The 18,820-nt window shown below is 44.2% G+C and overlaps 1 protein-coding gene across 1 annotated transcript in view; it reads left to right on the top strand.

Moving 5' to 3' along the window:
• The window catches only part of crim1 (cysteine rich transmembrane BMP regulator 1 (chordin-like)), a 36,664-nt gene that overhangs the window by 1,429 nt on the left and 16,415 nt on the right, over window positions 1–18,820 (top strand). The window contains exons 2-5 of the mRNA XM_005916912.3: window positions 3,811–3,972; window positions 4,249–4,422; window positions 13,173–13,415; window positions 17,148–17,327. Of these exons, the coding sequence (XP_005916974.1) occupies window positions 3,811–3,972; window positions 4,249–4,422; window positions 13,173–13,415; window positions 17,148–17,327 (759 nt within the window). The remainder of the gene's footprint in view (window positions 1–3,810; window positions 3,973–4,248; window positions 4,423–13,172; window positions 13,416–17,147; window positions 17,328–18,820) is intronic.

Below are 18,820 nucleotides of genomic sequence, written 5' to 3'. Positions count from 1 at the left end.
CCCCCAGAGCTTCATTTCACTCTCCACTAAGAACCAACAGTGATTTGGCACTACAATAGAAGAAGGTCCTGCTCGCTTTAGATTGATGAAAGATGCATTTAGAAGTGATTTAATATACAATGAGAGGTGTGACTATGTCCATGTGTGTGAGGGCAAAATTGAGGTTTACTAATGTCTTGACAAAAAAAACGATGATTGTGTTTTAAAACCTGGAGTACATTTGAATGCAATAAATAAGCTGCCATTTTCCTGTCTCTTCTGTTTACACCACTGGCTTCATTGTGTTCCTCAGAGGTTTAATAGATTGACAGCGTGATTGCAAAAGTCCCCAGAAGATTTTCATTTGCAATTCTGTGAATTTCACAGTGCAGCACTGTACTATTCTTTCCAGGCAGAGCTGGACCTGGGTAACAGTGCATGTGCTCGTTTTGCGCACAGTTTGAGCAACAGTCTGAACTTCAAACAAATGTATAGGGTATCAAGTTCCCCAGTAAGAACTGAGTTGGTAGCAGTGGCTTTATCCTGAGAAACAAATAACCAGTGGATGGGACCCCCTTTTACCTGCACTGTGTCTAGGATGATTGAAAAGGACTGAAAGGATTGTAGGAGAGAGCAAGCAGCTCTCAGTGGGGGTCTGGATGTCCTGACCCTGCTCTTCCATCATCCCTCTGTGGGGTGGTCCAAGTCAGAGCTCCACAAGAGTTTTAGAGGGGTCTCCCGCCTTACCATTGGGCCTCATGTACAGGTTAGACTGGTGTCTGGAGGGCATTTCCTCTTAAGCTTTGGAATGAGCTGGAGACCTAGTGGCTCCTTCATTTGAGCCATGCCTCAGCTCCAGGGACCTCAGAGCATGCTGCTGACCCCAAATACAGACACATGTACACAGCCTAAATATCCCAAAGGATCTTGGCTGGGCTAAAGCAACACCTCCCAGTGTGTTTTCAGGGGCCACAGTAGGCAGGCTGCTGGAGGCTGATCCCAGATTTCCTTCAACCTGCAGCACTCTTAAAGTGATTAGACCTGCAATCAGGAGTTGGGGGTAAAATGTTTCCGCTTTTCTGATCCCCTGCATGTCTACTGACAGTCTGGATTTTCTGGGTGGTCAAAATCTGTTGGTGTGGAGACTCAGCAGCATTATAACACAGGTGACATGTTGCATGTTGTGACAGATGGTTACCATGGTTATCAATCAGTTGTTAATGTGTTATATTTGGTGTCCGGTTCCTAAACGAAAGCTGACACAGGCGCTGTACTACTGCTTTCCAGAAGTGGTATTGTTACAGAGACACTGAGATCCAAAAAGAAGTGGAACTTGCTGGTATTACAAATTTAATTTTCTTCAAAGCAGGGGATGTGTTTCATATCATTCTTTGTTGCCAACAAATTTAACAGTTTTTTAAGGTACAATAACCAAAAGTAATTGCATGAACCCAGAAAAGTGTGAAGCTTGCCAAAAACAATATTAGTTATTACAATAAATTATTCTCATGACAGATTTTGGTATTTAAGCATTGAACCTGGCAGTTAGCACATAAAATGTTGAATGCTTTGTGGATATACAGGTTCCATTTCTGACAAAACAAAACAACAATCCTCTTGGCCATTCGCCTTGTCCTATCTGCTTCGGTGGTCAGCCAGGTGAAATCAGCCATTTCTACCTAAATGAATTCTGTCAATGTTCTCATTTTATTCCCGTGTCTGTTGATCCACACCAAGCTTGCTCATCCTTCAGAGACACTTAACATACCATGTAACGGAATGCCGGTCTTACAAGGACGCTATGTCCACTGCACCGCTTCACATACCTTCTACTTCTCCCTTTCTCTGGTATTATCTAACGTTTCAAAGACTTCCTTTATAGCTCGCTATCAGCCACAGGGCCTCTAGATGTCAGCTTTTCTATCCTGGCTCTGGACGCCAAGCCAAGCAGTCTCAGTGACCAAGTCAGGAATCCCCCTGGGATGAAGTTTAGAGTCACGCCAGGCCAGATAACAGATGACCAGAACACATTAGTGTTAGGCTAAAGGAAACTGAGGCAGCCTTGCATTAATTGTTTTGAGTAGCTCCTTTTCCACATTTCAGATCTACCATTGCATGCAGACAGGAGCTACCATCTTAAATGAAAATACACTTGCAGGTACAGGAAAGCCTCAGGATGGAAAAAATTCTTCGACTTAGGATCGTTTTAGGGTGAAAGGAAGTCAGAGAACGTTTGCTGTATTGAAAAGGCCATTTGTGCTCTGCCAGTTCAGTGGGCATGTGAGAGAGCTATTAACAGTGCTGGCTGGCTCAGGTTGAAGGTGCCTTCACTGCTTCCACTGGCCGAGGTTTACCCTAGCGCTCGAGAGCATCAGCCATTGCCAAGCAGTCATCGGCATAGCCCGCTCTAACACGGGGAAAGCATTTACTAGGACGCTTTCTTCTGCAGCCACATTGATTCACTTCAGCAGTAAATTGTTTTATCACAGTAAGAGATTTTTCTTTTTCCCATTGTGGAATATCTGTTTCACATTAATATGGATCAGCATATGTGTGCTATTATCATCTGCGGCATCTAAAAGCACAGTCGCGGAGTTCGGTTTCTTTCTAGTCACTTTGAGTCATCCTGTTATTGTTTCTCCTACCCCCAACTGAGCGTTACCACGACTCTCATTTACAGGCTTGATTTCAGGTAGGATCACTGCAGTAGTCAGGTAAACTATGAAGTGCTTATGTTTATGTTGGATAGTTGAACCTTTAACACCTTTTCCTCTGGCGCATTGTTCTGGTATGTAGCTGTTTGGAGAAGAAAGCCAGAGTATTTTGATAAGCTCCAGTCACACATCCACACTGCTAATTTGAGGTCTTTCAGCGGAATCTTGGGAAGGGGCCGCTCTGTGTTGGAGTTTATCTCTTCCTGTTTTCTGAGCAACCAATTCCTACTGCTTTTAAACTACTATGAGGGGAAGGTATTTTGAGATGTAGATGTGGGTTTTCTGAAAGGAACGCTATGTGTAATGTGTAGATTGGCACTCACTCTCAGTTATAAGTCGCTTTTGTAATGTTTGATCCAAATTGAGGCCAAGTCTCGAGGTGCCATGTCAGGAGTGGGGGGTAAAGCTCCCTAGTAGAAGTAACAATGCGTGGGTATGGTGGCCTTAGTTCAGAAAGGCGTTGCAGCAGCCAGCAGAGATGGAAACCCTGGGAGGGCCCCATGCTGTGGAACAAAAGCAAACAAATGGGCTCAGTAGCTGAAGCAGCGTGGCACAATGAGGAGGGAGGAGGGATGGCAGCCCAGCAAACACACTGGTCAGTTCAGTATCTGTGGTGCCCACATAATGTGTCGCAACAGATGCTGCAAGCTGGCTAACCCTTAAGCAGTTCTGGGAAATATGGCTTGGTTTCTGGCACATTTTGGCCTGATAAAGTTTCACCTATAAATCTGTCCAGTATTTATTTATCCATTTTATATGGGACTAAATGGAGTCATAAGCTGATTACCACATGAACTACAGACTTCATCTTGGGAGAATACAAATTTAAGATCGGATATGAGACCTGTATTAATTCTGTGTGAGGGGCCGTTGTGTTGATTTGAGCCAATGTGAAAATAGCCGAGGTAATGGTCTAGCAGATTCATGCATAGTGGGTAGTCACACTTGTACACTCTGGTTAAGCAGCTTCCTAAACCATGCAAGGTATTTCCAGGAGTAAGAAAGCAGCCGAGGCAGACATCTGCTGTAATGACATGAGTTGTGTGAAAACAGCTAATTCAAGTTTTTTCCCTTTGTCTTACTTATATTTTTTTACTGTCACTGTTATTTCCCACAGTACTGCCTGACTATCCAGATGCAGGTCTTGAGGATGAGCACTGCCCACTGATGACAGGCTGCGACAGAGCAGGAGGTCAGTGTGTCTGTGATGCCCGTCACTCCTGCTTGGGCTCTTTTACCTACCCAGACCAAGAAACCTGCATGAAGGCCAGTAAGTCAGGTAAGCCCTCTCTCTTCATCCCTTTCCATGTTAAAAGGCAGATGTGTGTTGCACACGCACGAGCACAGAAACCCTTCAGAGGGGATAATGCTATCTATTGAGAGGAGTTAATCCATAACAGATGTGGCTCTGAGGTGGCTAATGCTACTTGGATGTCATAGTGATGACACACATGCTAAGGCTTTGTGTTGCGGTTCCCCACTCACCCTTGAGTGGTGCCATTGTCTGTGACTCATTGATGAATGCGGTTTATGCGTGTTCACGGCCGGATTTCAGATGGTCGGAGGCACGAGCACCGGGAAAAGCACAGAGAGAAGTATGTGGGACCATCCAACCCAGCCTGTATGTTCTCTGGCTGTAACCTGACCGCCGAGGGCTGCGTGTGTGAGTCTCAGAGCTGCCACCACCACTTCGCCTACGTCAACCGCAGCCAGTGCCAGGAAGCTGCAGGTAACCTTCAGATGACCTGCAAACAGAACCCACAATCACACAGTAGCTCTGCTCAGCTCGGGTTACTTGGGGTTTTTTAAATAGCGTCTAAAACAGTCGAGTTACATTTGGATTGCAGTATTTAATAATTATCTATTTTTAATGAACATGTTTATAAACTATAGGCTTATTCTGGGTGAAACACAACCACATCATTCTTCATGTTCCGGCTCATTATTATGGCTAAAATAATGAACTGTAAACATTCAAAATTCTGTCTTCCAAAGATTAAATGCACTTTCTGTTAGAGTATTTGCATATTAGTTACATATTTGGTGTCAGCTTTCATTTCACAGTCTTCTTGTGCAGTTTCAATAGGCACAGCAAAACTCCACTGATTATGAGAGCAGGAAAAGTGGAGGAGGGATGAGGGAATGTATCAGATTAGCCTCAGATGCCGTGGAAAATGATGTGGAGAGTGAAACAAAGAAGGTGCAAATCTGACAGAAGGAAATAAAGGGACTGTTAATAGAAATGTGGTGTGCAGGAGATCCTCAGGTGCAAGGCAGAGTGCATAAAGTGTAAGTGAACTGAGTATGATTGGTTCCCCAGTGCTCTGAGGTGAAGAAAGGGGATCCTAAGAATATACAAAAACGTGCCTCTCTCTGTGATTGACACTTTACTAAGTGGAAAACGTTCTTGGCAGAGTGAATGCAGTTTTCTCGTTTGGATTGTAAGGTGTGCGGCAGATAGGCAGGTGCTAAGTGTCGGCTGCCTCCTGAGTGACATTTGCAAAACAGGATGAGATCGGCACTCGGGGAACTGTTTGTGTTGGGTAGAACGTGTCCTCCATAATCTGCTTTTCAAAGACAGAAAGCAAGAAAACATGAATGACACCTGAAGAAAAATAGTCTTGATGGTTAATGGACTGGTACTTTTCTACTCAAAGCACTTTGTTACTGCAATCCTTACTCGCCCATTCATACAAGTGCTTTATTTTCTATGCTGAAGCACTTTTAACTGAACATGTACACAATCAAATTCACATGGATTGATCAGGGGGCAACTTAAGGGTCAGTATATTGCCCAAGAATATTTCAGGGTTGAATCACCAACCTCCCAGTAAGTCAGGGGTGGGGGACCTCCAGGCCTCAAAGGCCGGAGTCCTGCAGGTTTTAGATGTTTTCTTGATCCAACACAGCCGATTTAAACGGCTAAATTACCTCCTCAACATGTCTGTAAGTTCTCCAGAGGCCTGGTAATGAACTAGTCATTTGACCCAGGGTGATACCTAAAACCTGCAGGACACCGGCCCTTAAGGCCTGGAGTTCCCCACCACTGCAATAAGTAGACAACTTGCTCTAACAGTTATGGCCTGTGACTGTGTTACGAGTGACTGTGCTTTTTTTTGTGTTGGTCTGCTCTGGTTCTCACTCAATCTCTTTGCAGCTTGCTGATATTTTTGGTGAGGAATGGCTCTTAGGATAGACAGCACCGTGGTTGGCAACACGCCATGCAGACATATTTAAGTTTATTTAGTCTCCGGATAACATTAAGGTTACTGCCGAGCATCTACAGTACAGCTGCGTGGATGTTTGTCTTGAGCTATTTATGCAGCAGATTCCACAGGAAGTGTGTTCACCAAATATCAGATTGTTTAGACGTATCATCAAGTCTAGTGTTTCAATGAAAGACTGGCTGCTGCGCTCCTATGTTTGCAACTCGCTCATCAAAGTATGAGCCCAGCGGATGACGGTTTAAACTCGCACTAGTGAAAACTGTAAACAACATTTTTCAGCAGCTTATGACTTCAGCACCGCAACACACACACACCCGTCTAATGGCCCCTCATTAAGTAAGCGAGCAGAATACGTGCTTCTACTATGACTTAAAGAATACATGTGCATGTAGAGCGATGCACACACGTCGACGTGTCCTTCAAGCGCACAGTGAGCCTTCGAATGGGAGCAAGTAAGCCTGCGTGCTTGCATCTGTGTTTGCGCATGTGTCTGTGTGTGATAATTATCTTGTTTGTCTAGATGTCGCGGCAGAGATTTTCCTTTGTCTGTCATCAGCAGGAGCTTCCTCTACGACCAGACCGGGACTCTGTGGTTAAGATCCTGTTTGCTTTGTCCCGTTGGGCTCCATGGAGACTGTGTCTATCAACCCCTCGTTGCTTTAGACACAAGCAGCTATTAAGATCTGTGTAAGCATGCCCCTCTGGAGTGTGACAAAAACTGTATTCTGTAAACTTAATCTCAGGGTACAAGAGCACCACTGATCGCTCCAGTCGCCACAGCGCCAACAATAATACTTATGATGGTGCTAAACATAGAATATCCACCTCTAGGGGTCACTGTTGCTATGCAGTAACAATGCAATGGCCATTCCGAATCCCAAAGTAGTTGCACTTTTGTTTCTGCGTCCGACTTTCTTTCATTTCCGCCACATGTGGAGCGACAGGTGCTCATGTCTGCCTTCGGGATGATCTGCTGGAGAAACTGCATGATCTCGATCCCCGGACCTCCAGTTCTGGGTGCGACTTGATGCCAGGAGGCAGAGGAGAGGACGTCAAAGCAAATGTGCAAAGCGGTGTTTGGTTGAAAACAAACCGCAGCTGCTTGACTTGCATGTTAATCTTGCTCTTCAGTGGTCAAATGCCCAGAGTTTCACTTCTTGTTTTTAATCCTTCAACACAAATGACAAGAAAGAATCACAGATCGTACGGAAGAATAATAAGATCTCTGGGCAGCTCTGCCTTCGCTTCTAGTCACATTGAACGGAGGACAGACTTGATGCTAGAGTAACTCTCTGTCCTATCCTGAGCTGCAAAGTGTTATTGTGTGAGGTTAAATAAATACATAAATGTCAGGGTTTTTTTAATGTTAACTGTTTTTAAAAGAATATTCTCACACATTCCATCTTTAAAGCAGACCTCATGTCTCAACACTTAAAGAAACACTCTTTGCCTTTCCTCAGACTTTATGTTCTCGTCTCAGGACCTGTACACTCACACATGGTAATAGTTTGTCCCGTCCTTCTTTTGCTTTCTGCTCTCTGACTCATACTGTGGTCTTGTCTGTGACTCATCATGATCTGTTGAAATTCAACATCTTTCTTGTTTCACGGCTGTTGATGTTCCATTTCCTAATCGCACCTCTTGTAGATTTGCTCTCCTGCTGGACTACAAAACACTGATGTCATTTGGCTGAATATGATCAATTAGAAGCAACGCGGTGTGTCAGACTTATTTCCCCACGTGGGAGGAAAGACGATGCGACGTGTGATAGAGAGGGGAGAGGAAATGCAGACGCAGAATAGGAAGTCACAACTTAGTGCAACCGCTTTTCTGAGATATTTGTGTCCCTGCCCCAAGGATCTTGGTCATGTGATGTTTAGCAAATTTAAACTTTAGGATGGTTTACATAGTTCTTTCACGATAAGGTTCCTGAGTGGTTTTTTTAGAAGAAGAAGCAAGATTCCTCTGCACTTGTTTACTGATAGAAACCAGCACCAGCAATCTCTGCATTCTGTAAGTCAAAAGCCAAAACCAGTCTGTGCTGTAGCAGTCAAGCCATCTAGAGCTGTTTTTTTTGGAGAACTGTGCAGGGACAGCGACCTTGTCCTTTCTGACAAGCAGCGCTCACTGGAGATAGTTTATATCAGCTGCATTCTTTCTACTGAAAATAGTTTGGCTAAGTTGAGAATACTGCCTGGGAATGGTGCAGAGATGGCGTGACATAGGATGACCACTTGTGAATCACACATGGACTTTGTAGTAGGGAGCTGGCTGCTAAATGATGTCCGATCCAGCTACACTGGGCATTAGTTTTCTCACACGAGCGTTTGTGGGATTGTGAGGAAAAACGAGAATGTGTGTAGTAGTTCACAAGCGGTTAACCAAATTGGCAGCATCCAATCTAATGCCATGGCACAAACTGGCCTCACTCTCGCAAATCTGCTTGTCCACCTGTGCCACCTCCATCCTGCCTCTCTCTACACTTGTAGAAAGAATGGTGGTTCTGCTTGGCTGCAGCTTCTTTGTGGCAGGGCTATTACTGGCTGAGCCAGACCGCCATCGGCTGGCAGGGGCCACGAGACGTCTCAGTGCTGAGTGTTTGTGCACCGTCTGCGGAAGCTGTGGCCCGGTTGTACCCTGCAAGCTGCTAGTTTCCCAGCGAGTGCTTATTTCTGTGTGCGGAGACTGATTTCAGAGAGGAAATAAAACTCCTGTGTAGCTGGAGAGACAAAGAACTTCCCTTAAAGGCATGTTGGGATTGCTGTCAACCCACTCACTATTCTTGGTCAGCCACTAACCAAACCAGGCACATTAAGCCAGCATGAAAGCCAAAGCCAAAATACATGCACGCACACACACACGCACACAAAGGGCCTTTCTGCATGTCCAGGTCTAAACCTCAACCCATTAATTAAATCAAGGCCTAAAACCTCAGCTTATTGACTCAACCATAACTATTAACAAATCAAACACGCCCCGACCCAAGCCTCAGTCAAATCCTGATGTTCCCAGGCCCGTTTCTTTCATCAACACTATTTTGCTTTTTTCCCCTGAAAGAGAAGATCTCTATGGCAATAGTCCATAAGTAACCCTCATGTCTCTGGCACAGTTTATTTAACAAATGTGTACAACCCAGATCTCCCACAGACTTCTTTTCAACAAGACTAAGACTGACGGCTAGAACACATAACCTGATAACATGATGCTTTCCACTGCTTTATGTTCAGTACCCAGCATAGGCTTTGTACGTACAAACATGCAGTATATGAAAATACGGATGTGCAAACGTTGGATACAGGTGGACATTCTCTTTACCTCACCCAAGCACACTCATTTGAGGTTTTTCATCTGCAAATATTTAGCCAATGATTGAGAGAACAAAGCAAGCAGGCAGCACATGGCGGCTGCGTGCCTATACCCAGCCACCTCAAGCCTCTGATCATGGTGTCAATTTCCTGACCCCGTCTATGTCTTTTAGCTTGGACATCCTCCTAGAGCTGCTCCTCGATCCTTACACATGCACTGACACACACAGCGAACAATGCCGACTTTCTCAGTAACTGCTGGTGGGCACCGGGCCAGGCCCCCACAACTTTACGTGAGAGACGGCCCTGATGTGTCCCTTTGCGGAGCAACTTTATAAAACATGAGGACAGACCAGAAACCCACGGAGGGCAGCTGGACTGAGACAGCTTTGTTCTCAGCTGACTTGTTTCCAAAGTCAGTCAGCGAACAGAACTCACATTGTGTGCTTTTTTCCATGAGTAAACTCAGGCTGTCAACACAGCCTCCTCTGCCTGCTCGAGCCACTCGGGTTTGGGTAAAGACTGCGCTCCTTGTACCCCACACTTGAAAGGAAGAGAAAAAAAACAACATTTAGAATGAAAGATTTTTCTTTCTTCAATGAGCTGCACCAGAATGCCAGAATGCATTGTTTACAAAAGGCACCCTTCAGTAGTAATGAGGTAATTTCCGCATTTTCTTTTCTAGATCAACATCAGGTGTGGTGTGAGCCTGCATGAAGGTGTGTGTGTGCATGAGAGAGTGAGAAAAATCGCATATTGTTGCAGGCTGTTCATATGGGTCAGACATTGTCCAATCTTTGTTATCTTACAGTTGTAAAAGAGCATATGTTACCTAATCTGCAGAGAGAATTTATCAAGCCTACCAAATCAGTGCTTTTGTGTATGTGCAAGCTGGAGTATGGCCACCATTATGATACAAATACTGGTTTTGCGGTCGCTGACTCGCTAATTACAGCCATTTATGCAAAGAGATAGAACACAAACAACGCTGGATAAAATCCATTTACTGCTGACTTTTTCCATCCGCCCTGTCTGTCTATTGTGTTTATAATTGTGCCAGCTAAAAATTGTATTAATTGGACCTGCAAGAGTTGGACCATTTCCACTGATGGATACAATTCCATTCATTTAAATTACAATGGTATGTCTGCCAGCTGCTTTTCCCAGCGCACTCTAACCCCAGCCATTATCACAACCGAAAGAGTAATCACCCTTCTCTGGGGCACATACAATGCATAGAAAGTGTTTTTCAGTGCAGAACTATGTGCAAAATTGTCCCAGTGCATTTTTTTACAGCTTTAAAAAGCTTGAGGCTTTCATATGCAAAACTGGTCTTTAACTGAGCAGCCTGCGTTAGACTTTATTGTAAGTAAAACATTTGCCAATCAGCACTTCCAACTGAAGTTTATTTAACTCCAGTATAGGAATTAAGCCAAAAACTGTTAAATGGGTTGTAGCCTCCCTTAATTCAGGGGTTTTCCCTCATTTTCTATGACACTATTCAGCTACAAAGTTTATCAATGAGAGCTTTGTGGCACTCCTCACTGTTCCCAGGTTGCTTGAGTAAACACTACAGTACAGATACCTAACACTCCTGCTCTATTTATCCGGAGCCAGAAAAATTCAATGTTCCCCTTATCCTCAATTTCATGTGCCAGTTATGTTACCCCCACACACCAAAATAGAGCTCTCACAGTCTTAGAGGGCCTCTCCTCCATGTTTATTCTTGGTCAGGCAGACATCAAACAGTTACTGCCGTCAGAGCATCATGCATGCTTGTTTTCTTGATTTGAGGACCGGCAAAGTCAAACCACTATCAGAGCATGAGCAGACTGGAAAGTAACCAATCAGTTTCCCCATCTGGTGGCAAAACTCAGAGGGAGTTTTCAAATGTCAGTGATGAAGCACATCCTCTCAGAGACTCGTGTTGCGCTTTGGAGTCAGCACCCGTCTGGGAAGACCATCAACAGAACTGTCTCTCTGGAAACATTACCAAACCTCAAGCATTGTTATGCAACCTCAGCCAGTATCATTCCCTCTCCTCAAAAACCAGATGTATGCAAAGATTGCAAAGCATTTCTCATAAATAAATCATAGTCCTTCACTTTAACGTTCTTATAAGGCACTTATTTATTTACACGTTTTCTCCTGCACTTGTTAATACTGCGTTTACACACTTTTCCCCAGGAGATCTGGGAAAATAACTTTTGGGACCCAACATGAGTCTGCTTTTCACAAAATATCTCTTCCATCCTATGTGTAAACATTACAGGGACACTGAGGACCAAAATAAACATATCCATTTGGCCTCAGTCATCCACGTCTTGAAAGGTAGATACTGTTCTCCTAAAATGCAGTATCTGTTAAGAGGGGCACTTTTCTTTTCCTGAACAGGTTCCAGAATACACTCCTCCCCCAGTTTACCAGTAACCCTGCACCTCTTTCCCCTCTAACAAGGGGTATCAAATCTATTACACTGACTCTGGCTGATGAGTTAAAAACTGCATCCTGGTAGCTAAATGAAGGAGAGATTCAAAACTGGGGAAAAATCTCTGGTAAAGATTGGATGCTATTAATAACTGGTTTTAGAATGCAAGGTTCTGGTTGGATTGTAAGCCATTTAAACCAGGCAAGGTGGAATCTGAAGCCCATAGGCAGGATGTGCAGACCCACTAAACATATCCATGTGGGCCCTCCGTAGGTAGTTGTGGGACTGTGTGAACAGGGCAAACCCACACATGGTCCATATGGCCCCAAGTGGGTGGGCTCATGTAGACTAGTACATGTGAGTAGCCCACTGTCAGCTGCCTGTACAATTCAATTTCAATTCAATTTTATTTACACAGCGCCAAATCACAAAAACAGTCCCCTCAAGGTGCTTTATATTGTAAGGTAGACCCTACTATATACCTACAGAGAAAGATCCAACAATCATATGACCCCCTATGAGCAGCACTTTGGTGACAGTGGGAAGGAAAAACTCCCTTTTAAGAGGAAGAAACCTCCAGCAGAACCAGGTACAGGGAGGGGCGGGGTCATCTGCTGCGACCGGTTAGGGTGAGAGAAGGCAGACAGGATAAAGACATGCTGTGGAAGCATACAAACCAATGTGGTGCCCATAGCAGTTTTGCAGGTAGGTCACTGTAGGTGAGGAAATTCTGTTGGTAGCCCACTGTGGGCTGCCCGTAGCATAGCCATGTGGGGGCCACAGCAGTTTTGCCTTTTACCCATTGCTTTGTGGTGTAGTAGTTATAAATTTCCCTGGAAAGAAGATTCCCAGCTCAAACTTGAGTAGGTTATGTAAGGAATGGGGTAAAAATCTAGTGTGAAAATCAGCAAAAGTCAAATATGTGACAGTAACTGCTTTGGCTACTCCTTGTTATTAATGGACGTTTTAGTCCACAACCAAGACCAATTGATGGCAGCAACGTAGCAAGGGGAACCTGTGGGCAGTGCACCCCATGATCACAGAGGACAGCCAACAACTACTGTATGTGCACACTGTGGGTACATTACAAGCCTACACTGTGAGCCTTGTGGATTTGCCTAAAGTGGCGTCAAATGTACCCCAAGGTGGCATGTTCTGGGGAGAGCCTTGTCATGTGTAGAGAGGGGCCCTCTTGCTTCTCTGACAGGATGCTATAGAGCTGTCGTGGACTGAAGTGGGGCTCTGACTGCACAGTTTATGTTGGATGGCTATGTGAGCTCAGCCATTAGTCTGCCACACTAGTAGCATAGTGGCTCATGTTGGTAGCAAACACACATAATTGCAGCTAAACCTTCCACCTTAGCCTAGCAAAAAAGTGCTGACAGAGTCAAATGGTTGAAGGTGCTAACAATGTTAAACCTGTGTCCATTTCACTGTGTTAACTCATATGCAATAGAGTCACCAGTGTCTAAACATGAATGCGAGTCCATGTTTGTGTGTGTGTTTTTGTTTTTTACAGAAGAGCTGAGGTGTGCTGGGGTGACGTGCCCCAATCTGCAGGTGCCTTCCTGCCCCGAGGGTTCAGTCCTCACCAAGAGCTACAAGCCTCCTGCTGAATGCTGCCCCTCCGTACCACCCCAGTGCACTTGCGACTTCAGTGCCTGCCACAAGCCCCAGTGCCCGAGCGGACAGCACCCCGTTTCACTTGGTCAAGCCAGCGGTCAGCCAGGAGACTGCTGTGATGTCTACGAGTGTCAGAAAGGTAATTTCACTGATGAGCATGCTACACACTGCTCTTGCTCCAACAATAGCAATTTCACAGTTGATGTGCAAATTGTTTTGTTCAATATTTTGCTTTCTTTTTGTTTTTTTGTTGGTTTTTTTTTGTAGACGCAGTCATTTCCTCCTCCTCTGAGCTAATTTTTTAAGGGAAAATGAAAACTCTTAATTGGATAACTGCTGTCGGGCTGTTTATCAGGCTGGAGCAATGCTTCCAACTGGTTTTCCAAGACATTTTTAGGGGTGTACATACAAAAACGTTTAATTCCTAAAGGGTTATTAGATATAACGTCTTCTTTGTCCATTTCCTCACTTGGGTATTAAAAAGAGAGAGTGACGTGGTAGCAGGCGAGCAGATGCTGAATGCGCGTGAGAGTATAACACGTCTCTGTCGTGAGGCAGAGGCAGCCAGGAGCGCTAGGAAGGCAGGGAGGGGACCTGCGGTATTGGTCTGTTTACTCTGCACGCCCAACAAATATTCACTGTTTTACCAACAGAACAAATTCACATTCTGGCCCCTGCACATGTATAAATGAGTGCTGTGTCCCAGAATTAATGGTCTTAACAAGCCCGGTGACCAGAAAAGTGCTTAGGCTATGAATTTGCTCAACAGAAGTGCAGTGTCAAAGGGTTCCTGTCTGGTCACACGTCCAAAGGGAAAAGGTTCATAAGTTCATTGATGGGAATGCTTTTTATGTGCTCCAGTCTGCCGGTGGGGAGGGTAATCGAGTCCGGCAGGCCAGCGGGGGCTGAATGGCAGCCGTGGGGGCCATGGGATCAGTGTTTTGATAACAAGTGTCTGCTGTTCTTTGGGTCAGGGGCTTGATGCCTTTTGTGCTGCTCCTACTGTCCGTTAGGCTTGCATGACTGCATGCCGTGTCAGAAAGCTCCACAGGCAGGGACAAGGACACGCACCAGAGCCCTCGTCAGTTCCACAGTCCTGCATAGGCCTCCGTAGCACTCACTACAAATGCAGAATCTTAAAAAAGTCTTAGGTAATGTCAAGTAGAAAGCCTATCGTCTAATGGAACACATTTCAGCATGCCCTTGCAGTGTCTCTGTGTGAGGCTTGGACTGATTATCTTGTTTCCATTGCCCACTTGGCTGAGGACTGATGTTTAGTCAGGGTTAGTGTGTGCAGTGACAATAAGCTCCACCTGTGTGTTTTGGCCTCGTCAGCAACGGACTCTGCTTCTTCATTGGCTACAAAACAGCAAACCTGGCAGTAACATCCTGACCTGATGTCATCTGATATTATAGAGGACCCTGTTTGATCCTGTTTGGCTGTGGTCTGCTGTTTATCAACACTTTGCCTGGCACATATTTTGCATATGTCCCCAGCGGTGGATCCGGAGTAGGTTTAGTGCTGTTGAGATTTCTGGAGATGTTGAGCAATAAGGCTGAGATCACCGCACTAATCGTTCTTTGGAAACTTAGCTTGACTTTGTTGTAAACACACAGCCAAAAGCATCCGTGTCCGCACAGCTTGACAAGTGTTTGTGTTGGTGACATGAGATATACTCATATTTCTGCATTGCAATTTGCGTTTTCAAAGCTGATGACTGTAAAGTTGATTTTAATAACTCCCATAATTGTTTGTTTCTTGGAAGTTGAGTTTTTGCCTTCATATGCCTGTAAACCACAAGAGAATGACAGTCCATTATGAATGATTTAGAAAGGCTTACTAGCCAATGGATTCATCTCTGCATCCAGTCCTCACCTCAATTTAGAAAAGACTGAACATCACCAAGCATGACTGGAATTTAGACTCTCTGTGCCCCAAGTTGTTTTAGGGATTACCATTAACAAACATTGCGGAAATCACATGTGAGCATCTCCTCATGTGACTTCCTATTGCTTCTGTGAGCGTTAAAAACTCGTTGCCTGCCTTTTGATTTTGTGCAGCTAAAAGCCCTTAGTGCATTTTCTTCACTTAGTTCTGCTGCACGCAAAGGAGGACAGCGGGAATACTGAGCGATAGGGGAAGGGGGGCTGAAAAATGGCAAGGAGGAGAAGAAAAGTTCACCAAATCCCTGCTCCACTTTCAACTCAGCTGGCACACCTGATTTGTATTAGAGTGCGGTGCTGGTTGTCGGGAGGCATGGGGTCATTGGCACAGACACTTTGACTCAAAGGTATGGCGTACAGATGCTGCCGTAACCTAGGCTCTCATTTATAGAAACCACTGCCCCCACATCTGCTTGCATTTGTCCAATACATTTATTCACATAACTAATCCACCTACTCCTCTATACAGACTTTCTTACATAACCACATTGTTTCACTTCCCTCATGTTGGCTTGTGTTAGATGAAAAGCTTGTGGCTAGATAAGATCTTTGAATGTTGAGTGACCCAAGCGACTGTGATACATATAAATGTGTAATATTACCATTGAGATGTCATACCTCAAAAATTCTTAAATTGAGTATTATTATCTATTTTTGCTATTTCTTCAGAATTGTGGTTATTTTTCAGCATTTCTTGTTACATGTTATTTCATAGCAAAAATTGCAGAGATTCCCAGCCACGTTCTGGGTGTACTTCCGCAGTAGCTCAGGTTTATGTCGAACTCTGTTTGGGTGGAAAAGTTAAAATTACTAAAATAATAGCTAAGCAGTTGGAAACACCCAAAAGTGATACAAAATTTAAAACAAAAATGGATAATTAATGGGGGAAATGTTTAAAAAAGTTGGCTAAACCTATGGTTAATAGCTAGCCACTAGCCAGGCTAGTGGCTAAATTTTAAGCGAATATATATAATATTATGAGTCAAAATAGCTAGGTAAAATTATAAACAGCACAAATTCACCTTAACCTAAACATAACAGATGAGCAGTTAAACTGGTCAGTAAGGGTCATTAGCTGTTAAATACTAGAGCAGTAGGCTAAAAATATATGCTAAATAGCTGACATTTATGGGTCATTGATAATTGTGGGATGAAAGGAGTCTGGATTCAATTTAAAATTACTTCAGTTCAACACATTTGAAGATTAGACATGTTGGTAATGAGAACTTTGCTCTTTCAGGGAAAAAAACACTGAAGACCACTGACCAGTTAGCATGTGAACAGTATTCAGAGCTAGTTGACTGTGCACAGGATCAGAGTGCAGTTTTCCAATGTTGCTGCAACTAAGCTAATTCTTTTCAAGGTTTGGCTAAATCCAGCCAACAGAGTCTAAATGCTTGGATGCTTAATGGCAGGCCAAATCATTGATTCACTCCACCTGCCACCAGCACGCTGCGCCCAGCTTCTGCCAAAACGTCAGACCCACCACTGCTTTCTTTTAGTCTGCATGGCAAGAGTCCAGAGCCATCTCAAGACTGGATAGGTCCCTGTGAAATTCCTCCTCCAGTTTCATTGTCTGATAAATACCATTTTTGCCCCATGGGGCTTACCTCACCCATCAGTCTACCGCAGCACCATTTGGTTCAGATAAATATTACTATCAGTAGTAGACAATGAACAAATGTTTACGAATTTGTAATGAATTGTATAAACTTGTGATAACCTCTCACTAATCAAGCTTGACGTGTCTATTTTTTTAAAGGCATTGTTCTCTGGTGGATCTGATGAAATTATTCTGGTGTTAATCTTAGCCAAATGTAGGACAGCTGACACAGCGTAGTGCACTCGTTTGTTAGAGTGTATTGTCTTACTCAGATGGAGTCCAGCTTAAGGTTGACAGCCTGTGTCTGATTTTTCTTTCCCTTAGTCACTCCCAAGTGTGTCCACAGTGGGAAAGAGTACTCTGAGGGAGAGGTGTACCGCATGGACCCGTGCTGGCTGTGTCAGTGCCGGGGAGGAATCTCCTTCTGCTCCAAGGCAGAGTGTGCTGAGCTGGACTGTGAAAACTTCTACATTCCTCAGGGAGAATGTTGCCCCGTCTGCATAGGTACATACATTTGCTTTATTATTCAGTTAAACTGTGTCACCTTTCGCTGATTATTACACTGTTAAAACTGGTAGCCGTAGACATGGTTGTGCCAGAGGTTTCTTCCTGTTAAGAGGGAGTTTTTCCTTCCCACTGTTGCCAAAGTGCTGCTCATAGGGGGTCATATGATTGTTGAGTTTTTCTCTGTATGTATTATTGTAGGATCTACCTTACAATATAAAGCACCTTGAGGCAACTGTTGTGGTGATTTGGCGCTGTATAAATAAAATGGAACTGAATTGAATGGTGGCATCGACTAAAACGCCTATATGCCCAAATGATGGGGAGAAAAGATGATTCAGCAGCAGTGAAGGCGATATTAAGACCTACTTTAATGTCTTTCTCACATAACCAGCTTTCAGAGTCGTTAACATACCTGACGAAAAGCGGTGCAACAAAGAGTCATCCCCCAGTCTTTTCCGCTGGGGAGATTTAAAAACACAAAAACCTTTTTTCACTGTGTGCGCCGCAGCTCTGTAAGATCTGGATCGTGGTTAATGTTTAAAAGAAAAATGGCCTCGCAGCGCGTATGGCAACCACATTAGTCTGCCAGAAGCCTGTGGATGGAGACGGTAGCCTTTGGCCTCTGACTGCGTGGCTACAGTCGATCAGATGCATAAAAGGAGGAGTGGGGGGGAAGACGAAGAGAACGAGTGCAGAGGAGAAATCATGTTAGGTCAGTGTTAGAGGTACAGCTGGAATGTGCAAGCATTTAGATGGCATGGAATGCTTTCATCTTTCGTTTATGGAAATCTGTACTTTCTTACTGCACTGGATGCAGTACTTAATCTAGGTGAAAAGGTAAGATTTTCTGTGTGTGATGATTCTCAATCAATGTTTCTTTATAAACAAAGGATAAAATGACCCATTTGAAATGGAAAGCTATGAATGCGGGTAAATTAAGAAGCAAGTTACCAAAAGAAACCTGGGAGCCATTGGTATTTTACCTCATCTTTCATACAAGACTGTTCGAAAATTTGCTTAGGCTTGGAGTCTGTTTAACAGAAGGAAAGCTGGATTTTAGGGGGTGTAAGAGACTGGACTGTTGCAGCGCGGAGACAAACTGGATAGCTTGGGCTCTGCTGCATCGCTTAACTCTTTTTCTTTTTTTAATTCTCCAGTTTCATGCATCTGAAATGCTAAAACAGACAGAAAGAATCTTTAAAAGTTGTAAAACAACGGTTGGAGGTGTGTGGGGCTACCTGCGTTTCATTACGTGGTACAACAGAACAGATTTGCTGGTCCAAAGTTTAGAATTGCTAAGGTCACAGGGTGCAAGAGGGGGAGCCAAAAAGTTTTGTCTGCCCCACAGAAGCGCCTCATGGAATTACCCCAGCTTCCACTCAGTAATGCTACATAAGGTTTGGTTCTCAAATCTGTTGATATTTAAAGGGAGCCGTGACAAAATTATAAAATTGGCTGTGGTGCGAGCACAGGGACTATGTCAGTGGAAA

The sequence above is a fragment of the Haplochromis burtoni genome, unplaced genomic scaffold (genome assembly GCF_018398535.1).
Source record: "Haplochromis burtoni strain Fernald_Lab_line unplaced genomic scaffold, NCSU_Asbu1 Contig_16, whole genome shotgun sequence".
NCBI classification, from domain to species: Eukaryota; Metazoa; Chordata; class Actinopteri; order Cichliformes; family Cichlidae; genus Haplochromis; species Haplochromis burtoni.
Note: the sequence above shows the minus strand (reverse complement) of the source record. Positions and strands in the feature narration are given on the sequence as shown.